The following is a 12,302-nucleotide window of genomic DNA, read 5'->3' as shown; positions in this document are numbered from 1 at the left end:
ATTTCTATAGGACATGCATCGCTAATTAATCAATAGCCATCCACCATAACACATGCACGAATGCGAAAATAAACCACTCAATTCAAGGATGATACAAGGAATATTATCGCAATCAGCTACATCTTTCGTCTCATCCAATTCTCATTCACAGACCCATTCTACGAAACGTGAACAAACTGTCCCATAGCGGGAACACCATCAACGACAACGTAGATGACGTAAGGACCGGCAGGGGCAACAGCCTTGTTAGGAGGCATGGTGACGGTCAAGCTCTGGGCGGTGGCGCCGGCCTTGAAGCCGGTGTTGTCGAGGAAGATCATGCGGTGACCCATGTGGACAGAGTGGGTAACGAATCCACCGTAGTAGAGCGAGATCTTGACGTTCTTAGCGTTAGCAGGAGCAGTGAACTTGATGTTGAACTGCTGCTGGACCTTGAGCTCCTTCTGGGAGATCTGGACAGCCGAAGGACGGGTGGGGTTGCCCTGGAGGTAGGGGGGAGTGTAGATCTCGTTGCGGAACTCGGTGACGAAGGGGTTCTTGGCGTCGGGCTTGAGGATGGGCTGCTCAACGGGGTTGGAGCCGGAGATCAGGAGAGTACCGTCGAGGAGGAGGAGAGCGACAGAGTGGTAGAGACGGGCGATGGTGGAAGCAGGGCCAGTGGTGAAGCGCTTGCCCTTGGGCTGGTTGGGGTCGTACAGAAGGACCTCGAGAGCAGGGTCCTGGGCGACACCGAAACCTTGAGCACCCTCTTGAGCACCGTTGACCCAGACGACGGTACCGTCGGGGAGGAGAGTTCCCTCAACCATACCACGGCCCTCGGGCATGGAGTCCATCTCCCACTCTGGGTCGGCATCGAGAGGCCTGATGCGGCCGCAGGATGGGTCAGCAGGGGCAGTGATGTCTTGGTAAGGGCCACCACCGCAGATGACGATGTCGGGGTTGTAGTCGTTGGCAGATGAGAGAGGGAGCATGACGGATCCACCGGTGTTGGGGTAGGTACGGTAGGAACCGGGGAGGTCGGGCAGCATGCGGACGACGCTTCCGGTCTCGACCTTGAAGATCTCGGCAGACTTGGAGACTTGGACGAACAGGTTACCGTCCTTCATCAGGTGCATGAAGGGGTACATGTAGTAGGGCTGGTTCTTGCTGAGAATCTCCATGTTCTTGCTCACTCCGCGAGGAGAACCGTCGGCGTTGAGCATCTCGTAGGTAGGGTTGTTGTTCTCGGGCTTTGAGGGGTCAAGACCGTTCTTGGATCCAGATGCGACAAAGATGGAGTCGTCGGGCATGATCTGGACGGAAGCGTACCAGCGGGGAGTGTCGAGCTGAGGACCGGGCTCGTTCCAGGCCTGTCCATCGAGAGAAGCATCAGAGGAAGAGCGCTTGAGGAGACGGATACCCCTGAAACCATCACCGACAGTGGGGTCAATGAAGTCGAGAGGAGCGTTACCACCGAGAGAAGCGAAGCGGCCGTCAGCAAGGAAGATACCACCGGAGCAGAAGGCGTTGGTCTTGTAGGCCAAGGGGGTGAGCTTGTCAGTGACGGGGTCCCACTCGGAAGAGTAGGCGTACTGGCCGTTGCCGAGCTTCAGTTCAGTGTAGTTCTCGACCTTGTCAAGGAAAACAACCTTGCCGTTGGGCATGAGACCAGCGTGCATAGCAGGGACACCGGAGCGGCCCTTGAGCTGAATGCTACCGGGCTTAGCGGCGCGAGGAGCAGGGCTGGCAGCAGGAGCAGGAACGGAGGGAGCGCGAAGGCAGGGACCGTTCTGGCAACCCTCACCGCAGTGAGAGGTGGTGTTACCACAGTAGCCGTACATGGAGCAGCAGCTACCTTGGGCCCAGTTGCCGCAGACAGTGTTACCGAACTTGGCACCGCAGCTGCCATCAGTAGTGGCGACGCCGGTGGGCTTGGAAGCGGGAGCAGTCGAGGGCTTACCAAGAACTGGCTCGCCGGATGTGGTGGTAGAGGGAGGACGGCTGCTGACAGGGGCTGGGTTGCCCTTGGCGGGTTGAGTAGCAGTGGCGCCCTTGCATCCGTTCTGGCATCCATTGGCAGCGAGACAGTGACCGTCGGTGGAACCGCAGTATCCGTAAGACGAGCAGCAGCCGCCGTAAGCACCGTTGGCATCGCATGTAGCGCCACCAAAGTCCTTTCCGCACCTGCCGTCGTCCCTGGGCTTAGCAGCACCTGAAGTGGTAGCCTTGCTAGGCTGGGGAGCGGGCGTGGAGGCACCGTTGTCACAGCCAGACAGGCAGCCCTGTGTGCAGTGAGCGGCGGTACTTCCACACCAGCCGTACTGCGAGCAACATGTGCCCTTGTAGACAGTGCTGTTGGGGTCGCAGAGGAGGTTGCCGTTCGCAGGGCCGCACTTTCCGTCCTGAGAGTACTTGGCAGCCTGTCTCTTGGCGGGAACAACGCGAAGAGATGAGCGCGATGAGCGCGAGACGAGCTTGGAGTACTCGCTCTTCAGGTCAGGTACGCAGCAGTCGGTTTCGTCGCAGTGCTGGCCAGTCAGGCAGAGGGTGTTGGGGTCTAGGTGGTCGCATGTGGGGTTGACCCAGAGGAAGTTGATGTTTGCGCTGGCCAGGCCGGCGAGGACGCCGAGGCCGAAGAGAGAAGCCTTCATTATGAGGGTTCACCTAGGCAGGGTGTTAGAAACGAGTGTGGTAGAAAGAGTGTGTAAGCCGACAGATGTGGCCGGGTAGTCATCCGCGATGTCGTTGTAGAATGAGGATAGCAGGGGTATAAGTAGGTAATGGATAGCATTGAAAGTCCAGGGGCGGCGGCACAACGGTTATGGAGTTGGTTTTTGGCGGGCGGGTAGGACGTCGTCGCATGGCGAGGTTGGTGTAGCGAAAAAGAAGGCTAACACCAGCATGCAGAACAACGTATTTTGGGAAGCGGCTGCGGAGCCCCGCGCGGTAGCGAAAACACAAGGAAAGTACGTACCTAGCGAAAACAAATTAAGTATTACTAGAGGTTTGCTGTATGGGGTCAAGGCAGCTGGAAACGAGTGACAGCGGCCGAGAGGTGGTAAAGAATGAAGTGCTGAAGGCAGGTACTTGAGATGCGCCTACAGCGATGGAGGTGAGGAGGATAGCAGCGGGCGCGCCCAGATTCAAGTACCTACGACGATGCCGCGTATACGAAGGACGTTCAGCCATGCTAGTCATCGCGTCGGCCTTTTGCGACTGGAAAAGGAAAATTCAGGCACACATTGGACGCATCGACCAATAACGGTATTGCTCAGGACAGCCCTAAGGGGCACGAGCGGCAATCTCCACCCTAGCGCAGCCAATGCCATCGCTGTGCGGTAAGATCATCGCGGGGATTGGCCTCGTCGAGCTTCTATTTCTGGGCGCAGGGATTGGTTCGCATTACACGACGAGAGGGGAGCACGGCAAGCGGCATGCGCTGGGCCTGATCCGATGATGTGGTGGGGATGGTGATGCTGAACGTCCACATGTGCCCTCGTAAAAGGTGGAACGCAACAGCGGCGCTATTGATAAGGCACGCAGAACTCAGGGCCTAACCCGCCAACGCAGGATCGTCCTGACAACGTTGTCGCGCTGTCACCAAGCAGACGGAAGAACTCAAGCCTTCGCTAACGCCAGATAAGCTTCAGGCGCTGGCCAGCTGGCGTCGAAGAGATTGCGCCCACGGCTCGCCTGGCAGCCATCTGGCCCGATGCGGTAACAAGCGACCCCACAGATTCGCCCGATCCGGCTAGTCTGACAGAACAACCTGCGTCAGGGGTAAGGTGCGACCAACACACTGGCAACACCAAGACACGCACCTGCGTGTTGCGTCAAAGGTCAAAGAAAACCCTGCGCCCAGCAGCGCTCAAGCAGTCAACAAACAAAAATCTCACGCTGCTGACGCCGCCCTCACAGACAACGCTTCCATGGTTTCCGGCGGGCCTTCTTAGACCCTGGCCGCTCCCGTATTCCCACACACACCGGCCATCCTTCTAGCCCACAAGGTGGGCCATCACTATCACCAGTGCCGCGTTCTCCGGACCCGACACGAAGCGACAAGCTTTGGTGACATCCGCGCGGTCGGTTACAAGCAACGACAGGCAACGATGATGCAAGACGATCAGTTCTATCTCTGGCCCGTCCGCGTATCGATTAATGAGCAGTTCGTAAGGAAATTACCTCGTGGCAGATCACGAGAGACGCTCACGCCACCGTGCCAATTCTATCGCATCCATCATGCTTCAGGCGTCGCGCCTTTTGCTGACTGCCAATGCCGGAACAACACCGACGTATTGAGATTTGACCGACCGCCTTAACTTTCACCAAGGCGTGCAGCCACCCCGCGCCAACCACCTCGTCCAGCACCGCCACTACCTCCATGCTCGTCGCCCACCCCTCTTTTCACAAATTCCCGATTGTGTGCCGACACCCGACTTGACTTCTGACATGTTTGCGCTCAGCGATTTCTTTTGTTCGTGATCTGTGACAACTCATCAAAACATACTGCAGGGCTAAGTCGGGCAGTTGTACCGATTTAGAACGTCTCAAACAGCTTCATGCTTCCTTGTCTTCACGCCTCGGGCTTTCATGGCACCGCGCCATTATTCCCGCAAGCCCTGTGGTGTTTGTCGGTAGTTCAGGTACCTTTCTACCCGCGGCAGAATCGGTCCAAGTAGTGAGAAGCCCGTCGTTGATGGGCCCCAAACTATTGAAAGGCTTGCTGCTAGTTTTGAGCTTGCATGAGCTTGCCAACACGACCGCAACTTTTGTCTCGTCGAAATTTCGGACCTCGTGGTTTCCGAATCGTATCGATTGTGGACTATGACGTCTTCTCATCTGGAAAGGAGTAACTATGTGCAGTACGTTGGGCCAAGTGACCGGATGCCGGCGTGGTAATTCAACCCAAAACCCAACGGTCAGCATCACATGGTCCTCGCATTCTCCTACTGCTAATGTCATGGTCATGACTAGGGGGTGCAGAACCGAAGACGATTTTGGTAACTGTTAATTGTTAGTCACATTCGGCCCGCCCGAGACCTCCAACGTTCACTCTACACGCTCGTGCGAAACTACACAATCTCAGTCGACTTACTCGCAACTTCCAACCCTCGCGTGTCGCCTGATGAGTTGACAACAGCATTGCATCACCTCCTTTCTCCCGCTGTCAACCTATCAAACCATATGGAGATTGAAGTGTGATCAAACTTTAACTTCGACATTTCGCACGCGGCCAAGAACGACATTTCAACCTCGAAACTCTACAGCGCTGATTTATCCGTCTTCGCACGCCAGGAGATGAAGAAAACGGAAACATGCAGCTGGCCCTTCCATCAACACTTGTAATTTGTCGTCGAAAGCACACCCTGCAGTGGGCTCAGTCAAGATTCCTAGAAGCCAAGGTCAAGGCGGTATATCCGAAACAACTGACATCTTCGCCCTGCTAACTGGCAGCTGACATGTGCACCGACAAGCTCAAAGCGATTGTAGGTGCGTCCGCCACTGTGCGACGAGTTGTTAGACGTGGCCAACGCCTATCGTGCCTCCACACCGCCACTTGTGATGCGAGAGCGCATACTACCATCTCGAAGTTGCGATATCGCAGCCTGTCCAGCTATCTACCGTCTTGCGCAAAACCATCATTTACCCCAGCGCCAACTTACAACTAACCATCCAAACACCGCGCACACTCTTAACCACATACACAGCACCCAGGTCTCAAACCTAGACAGTGCACGCACGCACAAACAACCCCAAACCTCAGAAGCCCAGACCGCCCACCCGCCCCCTTCGTGTAACGCTCGCCTACAACCGCTCAGCCCCGCAACACGTTACACAACGGAGCGTCTAATTCATTATGGTGACCTCACCGATGCTTTGCAGCACAAAGCGTAGCCACAACATCCGCATTTCACATACCACCAGCTTGATCAGATGTCCACGGCCTCGGTCGAGGCGGGCGATTGTGCGACGTTGATACATGGGTTTTACATTGCGCGGGAGGGTGGTAGGTGGTGTTAGGGAGTTGGTTGATGGGGTTTGATGATGATGATGGTGATGGTGATGGGTAGTGTGGATGAGGTTGTAGCAGAGCTATGATTATGTCTTGCACTGTCATACTCGCACTCAGTCGCATACCCTCGCAATCCACTCCACCGTCTGGTCCACCCCACCCACCTTCCACCATACGACCGGACTTCTAAACCCCCCACCCCACCTCAACACACCCGCCTCGTCAGTCGTACCCAGCCCACATCACCGCCTCCCACAGCATCCTCGCTTACCCCTACCACCCTACGCGGGCTTTTCGGCCAACGACCCTGTGAAGACTAGCGATGGGGTCACCGCTCGCCTACCCGCATTCTCACCTCTTACCGGGTGGAGTGCGCGGGAGCGCGCGGCTGGGTGTACGCGACTTCGGTAGCAGGGAGGGAGATAGGAAGGTAGGTATGTAGGTAAGTATGTGGATGCGGGTGCGGGAATGTGCAGGAGGGCGTTTAGCGGTGGAGGGTGTGTGTGTTGACTTCGAGTATGGGGTTGGAAATGTAGGAATGGGTTTGTTGGGATGAATGGGGTGGATGGGTTTGTGATGGTACTTCCTCACTGTTGTGGAGAAGTAGGAATGTATCGCTGGGTGAGATCGCGACAGCAACAACAATGCAAGTCACAACGAATGGACATGAACTTGTTCTGAATAATATATTATACGTTATGAGTTAAGATAGCTTAATCGCCTATATAGTCGTAAAACATGTATACCATAGAACCCAATACCTCAACACCAGTCCAACCTTTTTGCGTGGTATCATCCTTAAAAATATCGCCCATCATAAACACCTTGCTCAACCCAAAATGCAAGGAAAGCAGTAACCGCGTAATACAAACTTACCCATCAGTATCGCTCTTCCCACAGGTAATCGCCCTGATAAACCCACTCGGTTTCTTCTTCGCAAGCTTCTGTTCCGCGTCTCGCCGCCTTGCCCTCGCATTCTCAGCGGCTTCAATCCTAGCGCGCTCCAGCCCTTGATCTTCTTTACTAATGTTCATGCTCTTCTTTGCCTTCTTGGGTGTCTCTCTCAGACACAGACTGGGCCTCGTGGCGTCGTTGTCGCTCTCGGTGCTGTCCATACTGCCTTTGCCTTCCCTGGGCCCACTACCTCGACCCTTGGTTTTGCGCCGGCCCATCCAGCTCGCGAGACCCGCTCTATCCGCGTCATCGTTATCGCTGTCCCAGTCGTCCCAGGCGCTGGTTGTGTTTTCCAGTTTGGTTGTTAGTGTGGTTTGGATGGGGCAGAGGGTGCTGTATTCTGATAGAGCTACACTGTCGGTGCGCGCGTGGGGGTAGGCGGGCTTTGGCAGTATTGCCGCGTTTGCTAGACTGGAGCGTCGCGTGGAAGAGCGAGAATGGGTTGCCCATGGCGGTGGTGATGTAGGGGTTATGGGTGGTGAGTTCATTGTAGACCGGGGTAAAGGTGCTTGTTGCGCAATTTGTAAACGCAGGAATGGCTCGTTGGGGTCTGTGAGAGATGTCTTTCTTCTGTTTCGTATGGGGTCGTTGGAGAAAGCTTCCAGTTCGGGGGGTGGCTGTAGTGTGGACAGCCGGAATGAGGGGTCTGCAAGGTGCGCTGGTAGTGGACAGTACGACGTTCGTCGCGATGATGTTGTTGATGTTCGGATGTTGACATCTTCCCCATATGAGTTCTTGCGCAGTTTAATGAGGTCAGTAGAGGCGAAGTTCCGAGACGCTGGACTGATAGGCGGAGTGGTTTCGCCGCTGGTAGATGGCAAGATGATGGTTCTTGTACAGCTTTCGCAAACTCCAGAGACATAGGTGATGGGAAGTGTACAGGACTTGCAGGTAGCCAACGTAGTCGATACCGTTGTTGTATGGCCACGTCTTCTGAAGTCGAAGCTCGGTATTGTTGGTGAAACGTCGTTTGGTCTATGCCTCTTGTCCTTGATTGGAATCACTATGCGGTGGGGCTGTGGTGGCTGCATAGTCCTCTCTCTCGTTCTGGCCGTCTCCACAGCTTGCCTCTCGTACCTGTCCCACATCTCCGCAGTCGTCGCTGGATTTCCTGGTGGTGGTCGGGGATCCATGAAAGGTGATGGGTTTCTTGCTAGGGCTGGAGAGTTCTGGGGCGCGAGTCTGGCCACAGTCGATGTAGCCATATAGCGGCTATGTTTCAGTGTTGGAAATGGTGAGGAGTGATAGCGTGAGGAAAGGGAGGTGTTGGGCCTATGATGCGAAGAAACTTTGGTAAGAGTCTGGGTCCGTAGACGATATATACTGGTGCGAGTCCAGGGTACCGGGGCCAAGCGGTGAGACAGGGTGGTTATCAGGTTATAAGTCTAATCCAAACAAGTCACCATGCTTTGGCGGTGGCGGGGATACACTCCGATAGAGAGACTTTGGTGTAGGCTAGGATCAAGCGTCACGTTGCGCCGCATCCGCGGATTCGACAGCGCTGTACTCTATTGATCTTCGGTCGATGAACGTGCAGTAGCAGTAAGATCTCCGCGTCTCTTTGGCTGTTTAGCGGGAATGCGATATGTGCTTGGTCCAATAGGCGCCACGCCGTGCAACGCAAGGCGTCACCGTGGACCCGATGGGCAGGGTTCATGGGCGAAAAGCAAAGGTGCAAGGAAGCACTGTCTTGTCAGCATGCGATGGCGTCTGTCGAGAAACGCTCTAAAACGCTGCAAATATGCCTGCGCATGCGGTATGCTTTGCAGCGCGCGTTGATGGCTGTGCTGATCCTCTTGACGGACGCCATGGGGAATCGGAACAAATGCAGTATATCCACCCAATTCAGCTAGCAAAGAAGTCGTGTCACTCGGACTCATTTGTGCGGTCGTAGACATGGCCGTGGGGTATTGTATTGGATCTCGTTCTTGTCGTACGGCGTCATTGAAACGTAACTCCATGTTCATTCTGAGACCCTTCATTGTTCGAGGGAAGAAGAAAAGACCGCACATGATTCGTGTCGCAATCTGAAGAGGACGATATGACGAAGATACATTTACAGCTTCATGACGACTGGGCGCGCAATCCGAGACGTTGTGGCGTAAGGAAAAACGAGCTGTCGCGTCAGATAAAGCCATAGATGCGAACGTCAGCGTCATCAGAGAAGAAAACCTTTCATACTGAAATCGATCACTCGCGATATGATCCATCCAAACTGCCCCGCCGTGTCATGTTCTGCGATGTGTCCAACGTTGCATTCGGGAAGCATAGCTCGGCTTCCATCCGTATCGTCGAGCGTCTGAGCACTGGCCGCGCGACCACCAGCTTAGCAAGGTGATTTGATAACGTGAACGGTAGAAGCCGAGTCAATCCACCGTGGTGTGCTAGTCGGGAGACTTGGGTGGAGAGTTGAAGTTGTGGTTCCAAGGTCGAGTCCCCCGCGGCCTTCACGCTGGTAGGCTTGGCGCGACGATTAGCGAGACGGGACGGGATGGCGCCGCAACAACAAAGATGCACGGCTTCTTGAGCGTCACTAAAGTGATCGATAAGTCTCCGACATGACGCAAGCCTCCTCTCGTCGCGTGGTGGAGATGCCTTGGCTCAGACCTCGGGGAATCTCCATCCGCGGTAGGTAACATGGAGAATGTTTGACTCGTTCCAAGGTCGTCTCATGAGGGACAGGCGCAGCGACTGAGGGCGCTCACAGGTTGACAAAGCAAAGAGATGAACGCATGGCGACGCAATCTCACGAAGTCGTGATTACCACCGATCGTGTGTACGACAAGGACTGGCACGGCTGCCAAAGTTGGTTGTTGACACCATAATCGACATTCACATTACCATCGACTGATCCACGCAACGGGATCGTGGCAGTCGGCAGTCGAAGCACGAATATACACTACTGCCTTTCACTCCGGCATCTCCCATGGCACTTGAGCGTTTCTTTTGTAGAGAAGGGCCTTCAGAATCGAGTCTGGCCGTCGATCATGGTGGGCACGGGATCTCGACCGGCCCCGCATGTCCCGGGACTGCATGAACGTCCAGCATGTCAGCACCAGACAGACCCCATACCCATATTAGCCATCTCCATTCAGCCAACCAAACAAGCAAGCATGGAGACACGACCGCATGCGTATATCAACAAATCTGGCGCCTGCTGCGCGTGAGAACCTTGGAAAGTTTCCTGGTTGACTAGTCTGCACCTGTAATCTTCCCTTGCACGGAACTCCGTAAGCCCTACATAGCATGCGTCCGACCACATGTCAACAATGTTTACCTTCCGCTGGGTGCTCCCCATGTCGCCCATGAAAGACAAAACTAAAAGCGATAGCGACGCACCTGCTTGGTCCTGGTTCTGAGTGGCAGTTTCCTACCCGAAGTAAAGGATCCCAAGGTCGAGATTACTGCTGGTTCCAAGGCTCTTGACATCATGATGGGCTTCCATTTCACCAGCCTGAGGGCTTTGGATCGCACTGACGGTACGGTGGTGTTGCAACAAGGTACGGTGATGCTCGTCTTTGTCCGTTTGAACGCGGAGCTAATTCGGCGCTTGCAGCTGGGTATGGTGAAAGTGCACCAGTAGACATCGTCCTCTTCCCACAACCCTCGCCAACCGACCCGAACGACCCTCTCCGCTGGCCACGATGGAAGAAACATGTCGCATTCGCTTCGGTGTGCGCCTTTACTTTCCTGACAAACTATTCGATCGCAGGCTTAGCGCCAGCGTTCCATATTCTCTCGCTCGAGTTTGATAAGCCGATGGACGAGACTGCGCATCTACTTCTATACCCCGTCTTGGTCTTGGGCGTGTTCAATTTCTTCTGGGTACCAATGGCCAATCATTTCGGGAAACGCCCGGTTTTCGTGTTCGCCAGTGCCCTGCTGTGCGCATGCTGCGTCTGGGGCGCCATGGCGAATTCGTTCAAGAGCCTCTTGTGGAGTAACATTGTCGCCGCGTTCGCAGGGTCTTCTACAGAAGCTCTGGGTGCTGCAATAGTCAACGTGAGTAATCCTGTACTACTTGCTCATATCCAAACCCAATCCAAGGGCAATGGGCTGAGCGATCTTGACCGACGAGCTGACTAAGTTTTCTCAGGACCTGTTCTTCCTGCATGAACGAGGCAGCAAGATGGGTATCTATATGTGAGCACATGTCCTCTCCTCATGGGCTCTTTTCAGTACGCTGACCGTGCGCCAGGAACGCGATAGCAGGGGGTAATACGGTGGGACCATTGGTCTGCGGCTTCATCGCGACCAACCTCAGCTGGCGATGGCACAAGTGGATTGCTGCAATTCTGACCGCACTCAACTTCCTCACGATACTGCTCTTAGTCCCTGAGACTCGATACACCCGTGAGCATATCAAAGGCGCTGGTGTGGCCATCTGCCCTTCGAACGATAAGATTGTCATGGCAGACGAGAAACATCTCCGGCCAAAGTCGAGCAATCGTATTTTGCACCAGGAGGTAAAGAACACATGGAGGCAGGAGCTGAGCCTATGGAGTGGTGTCTCGGAGACGAGCTTGGTGAAGCTGTTTATACGGTATGTAATAGTCCAGCTGGGTGGGAACTTGATACTAACGTCTGGCAGACCGTGGCCGATGATTGTGTACCCCGCTGTTATATACGCGTTTCTCTGCTACTCCATATCCCTGGTCATCACTATCGCGGTCAACATTCTCAATCCGTTCGTGCTGCAAGCACCTCCGTACAACTGGAGCCCACAGATCAACGGCCTGATCAATATTCCAGGCCTCTTGGGCAATGTCATCGGGGCTTGGGCAGGAGGTAAGTCACAATTGAGCACCACGCGGCCAGGAAACGTGCTGACTGAATGCAGGTGACCTCGTGGACATGTGGTGTAGGTGGCGAACAAGGAAAATGCTCGGAATCTACGAGCCGGAAACCCGACTATACCTGGTGTGCATTCCGTTGGTGATCACAACAGCAGGCTGCCTTGTGTTCGGCTATGGTGTTCAAAACGCCTTGTCGTGGGTTTCGCTCTTTTTCGGATACGGCATGATCTCGATGGCGCTCACAGCCATGCCAACGATCACTATAGCGTATGTGAGCGACTGCGCATTCCCAGTCAACTCGGACGTACTGCTGCTTGTGAACGGGCTGAAGAACATCGTGGCATTTGGCTTCCTCTTCGGTGTAATCCCTTGGGCTGAAGAGGCGGGTTTTGTCCGAGCTTTCGGTACCCTGGCTGGGGTCTTCGCTGGCATAGTCGGCATCGGTGCTGTCTTGTTGGTTATTTGGGGCGCCAGCATACGCCACACTTCGGCACAGTGGAGGGTCATCCTAGAGTGAGCAATGCGGTAAAACCAATGTAATGTGTAGATTGAAAGCCTGA

At 54.8% G+C, this 12,302-nt stretch overlaps 3 protein-coding genes across 3 annotated transcripts; 1 reads left to right on the top strand and 2 right to left on the bottom strand.

Annotated features, from left to right (window-relative positions):
• Window positions 1–158: 158 nt before the first annotated feature.
• J4E87_003157 (uncharacterized protein) lies at window positions 159–2,630 on the bottom strand (the record flags this gene model as incomplete). The annotated part of the gene is made up of 1 exon (XM_049374790.1): window positions 159–2,630. One exon carries the CDS (start codon window positions 2,628–2,630, stop codon window positions 159–161), a length of 2,472 nt encoding a protein of 823 aa, XP_049235781.1.
• Window positions 2,631–6,864: 4,234 nt separating this feature from the next.
• J4E87_003156 (uncharacterized protein) lies at window positions 6,865–7,396 on the bottom strand (the record flags this gene model as incomplete). Its single annotated transcript, XM_049374789.1, has 2 exons — window positions 6,865–7,225; window positions 7,359–7,396. The coding sequence occupies 2 exons, from the start codon at window positions 7,394–7,396 to the stop codon at window positions 6,865–6,867; spliced, it is 399 nt and encodes a 132-aa protein (XP_049235780.1).
• A 3,679-nt stretch (window positions 7,397–11,075) lies between these two features.
• J4E87_003155 (uncharacterized protein) lies at window positions 11,076–12,259 on the top strand (the record flags this gene model as incomplete). Its single annotated transcript, XM_049374788.1, has 4 exons — window positions 11,076–11,079; window positions 11,159–11,489; window positions 11,538–11,734; window positions 11,787–12,259. 4 exons carry the CDS (start codon window positions 11,076–11,078, stop codon window positions 12,257–12,259), a joined length of 1,005 nt encoding a protein of 334 aa, XP_049235779.1.
• Window positions 12,260–12,302: the final 43 nt, after the last annotated feature.

The sequence above is a fragment of the Alternaria ethzedia genome, assembly GCF_023757985.1.
Source record: "Alternaria ethzedia strain BMP 0044 chromosome Unknown scaffold_5, whole genome shotgun sequence".
Lineage (NCBI taxonomy): Eukaryota > Fungi > Ascomycota > Dothideomycetes > Pleosporales > Pleosporaceae > Alternaria > Alternaria ethzedia.
Note: the sequence above shows the minus strand (reverse complement) of the source record. Positions and strands in the feature narration are given on the sequence as shown.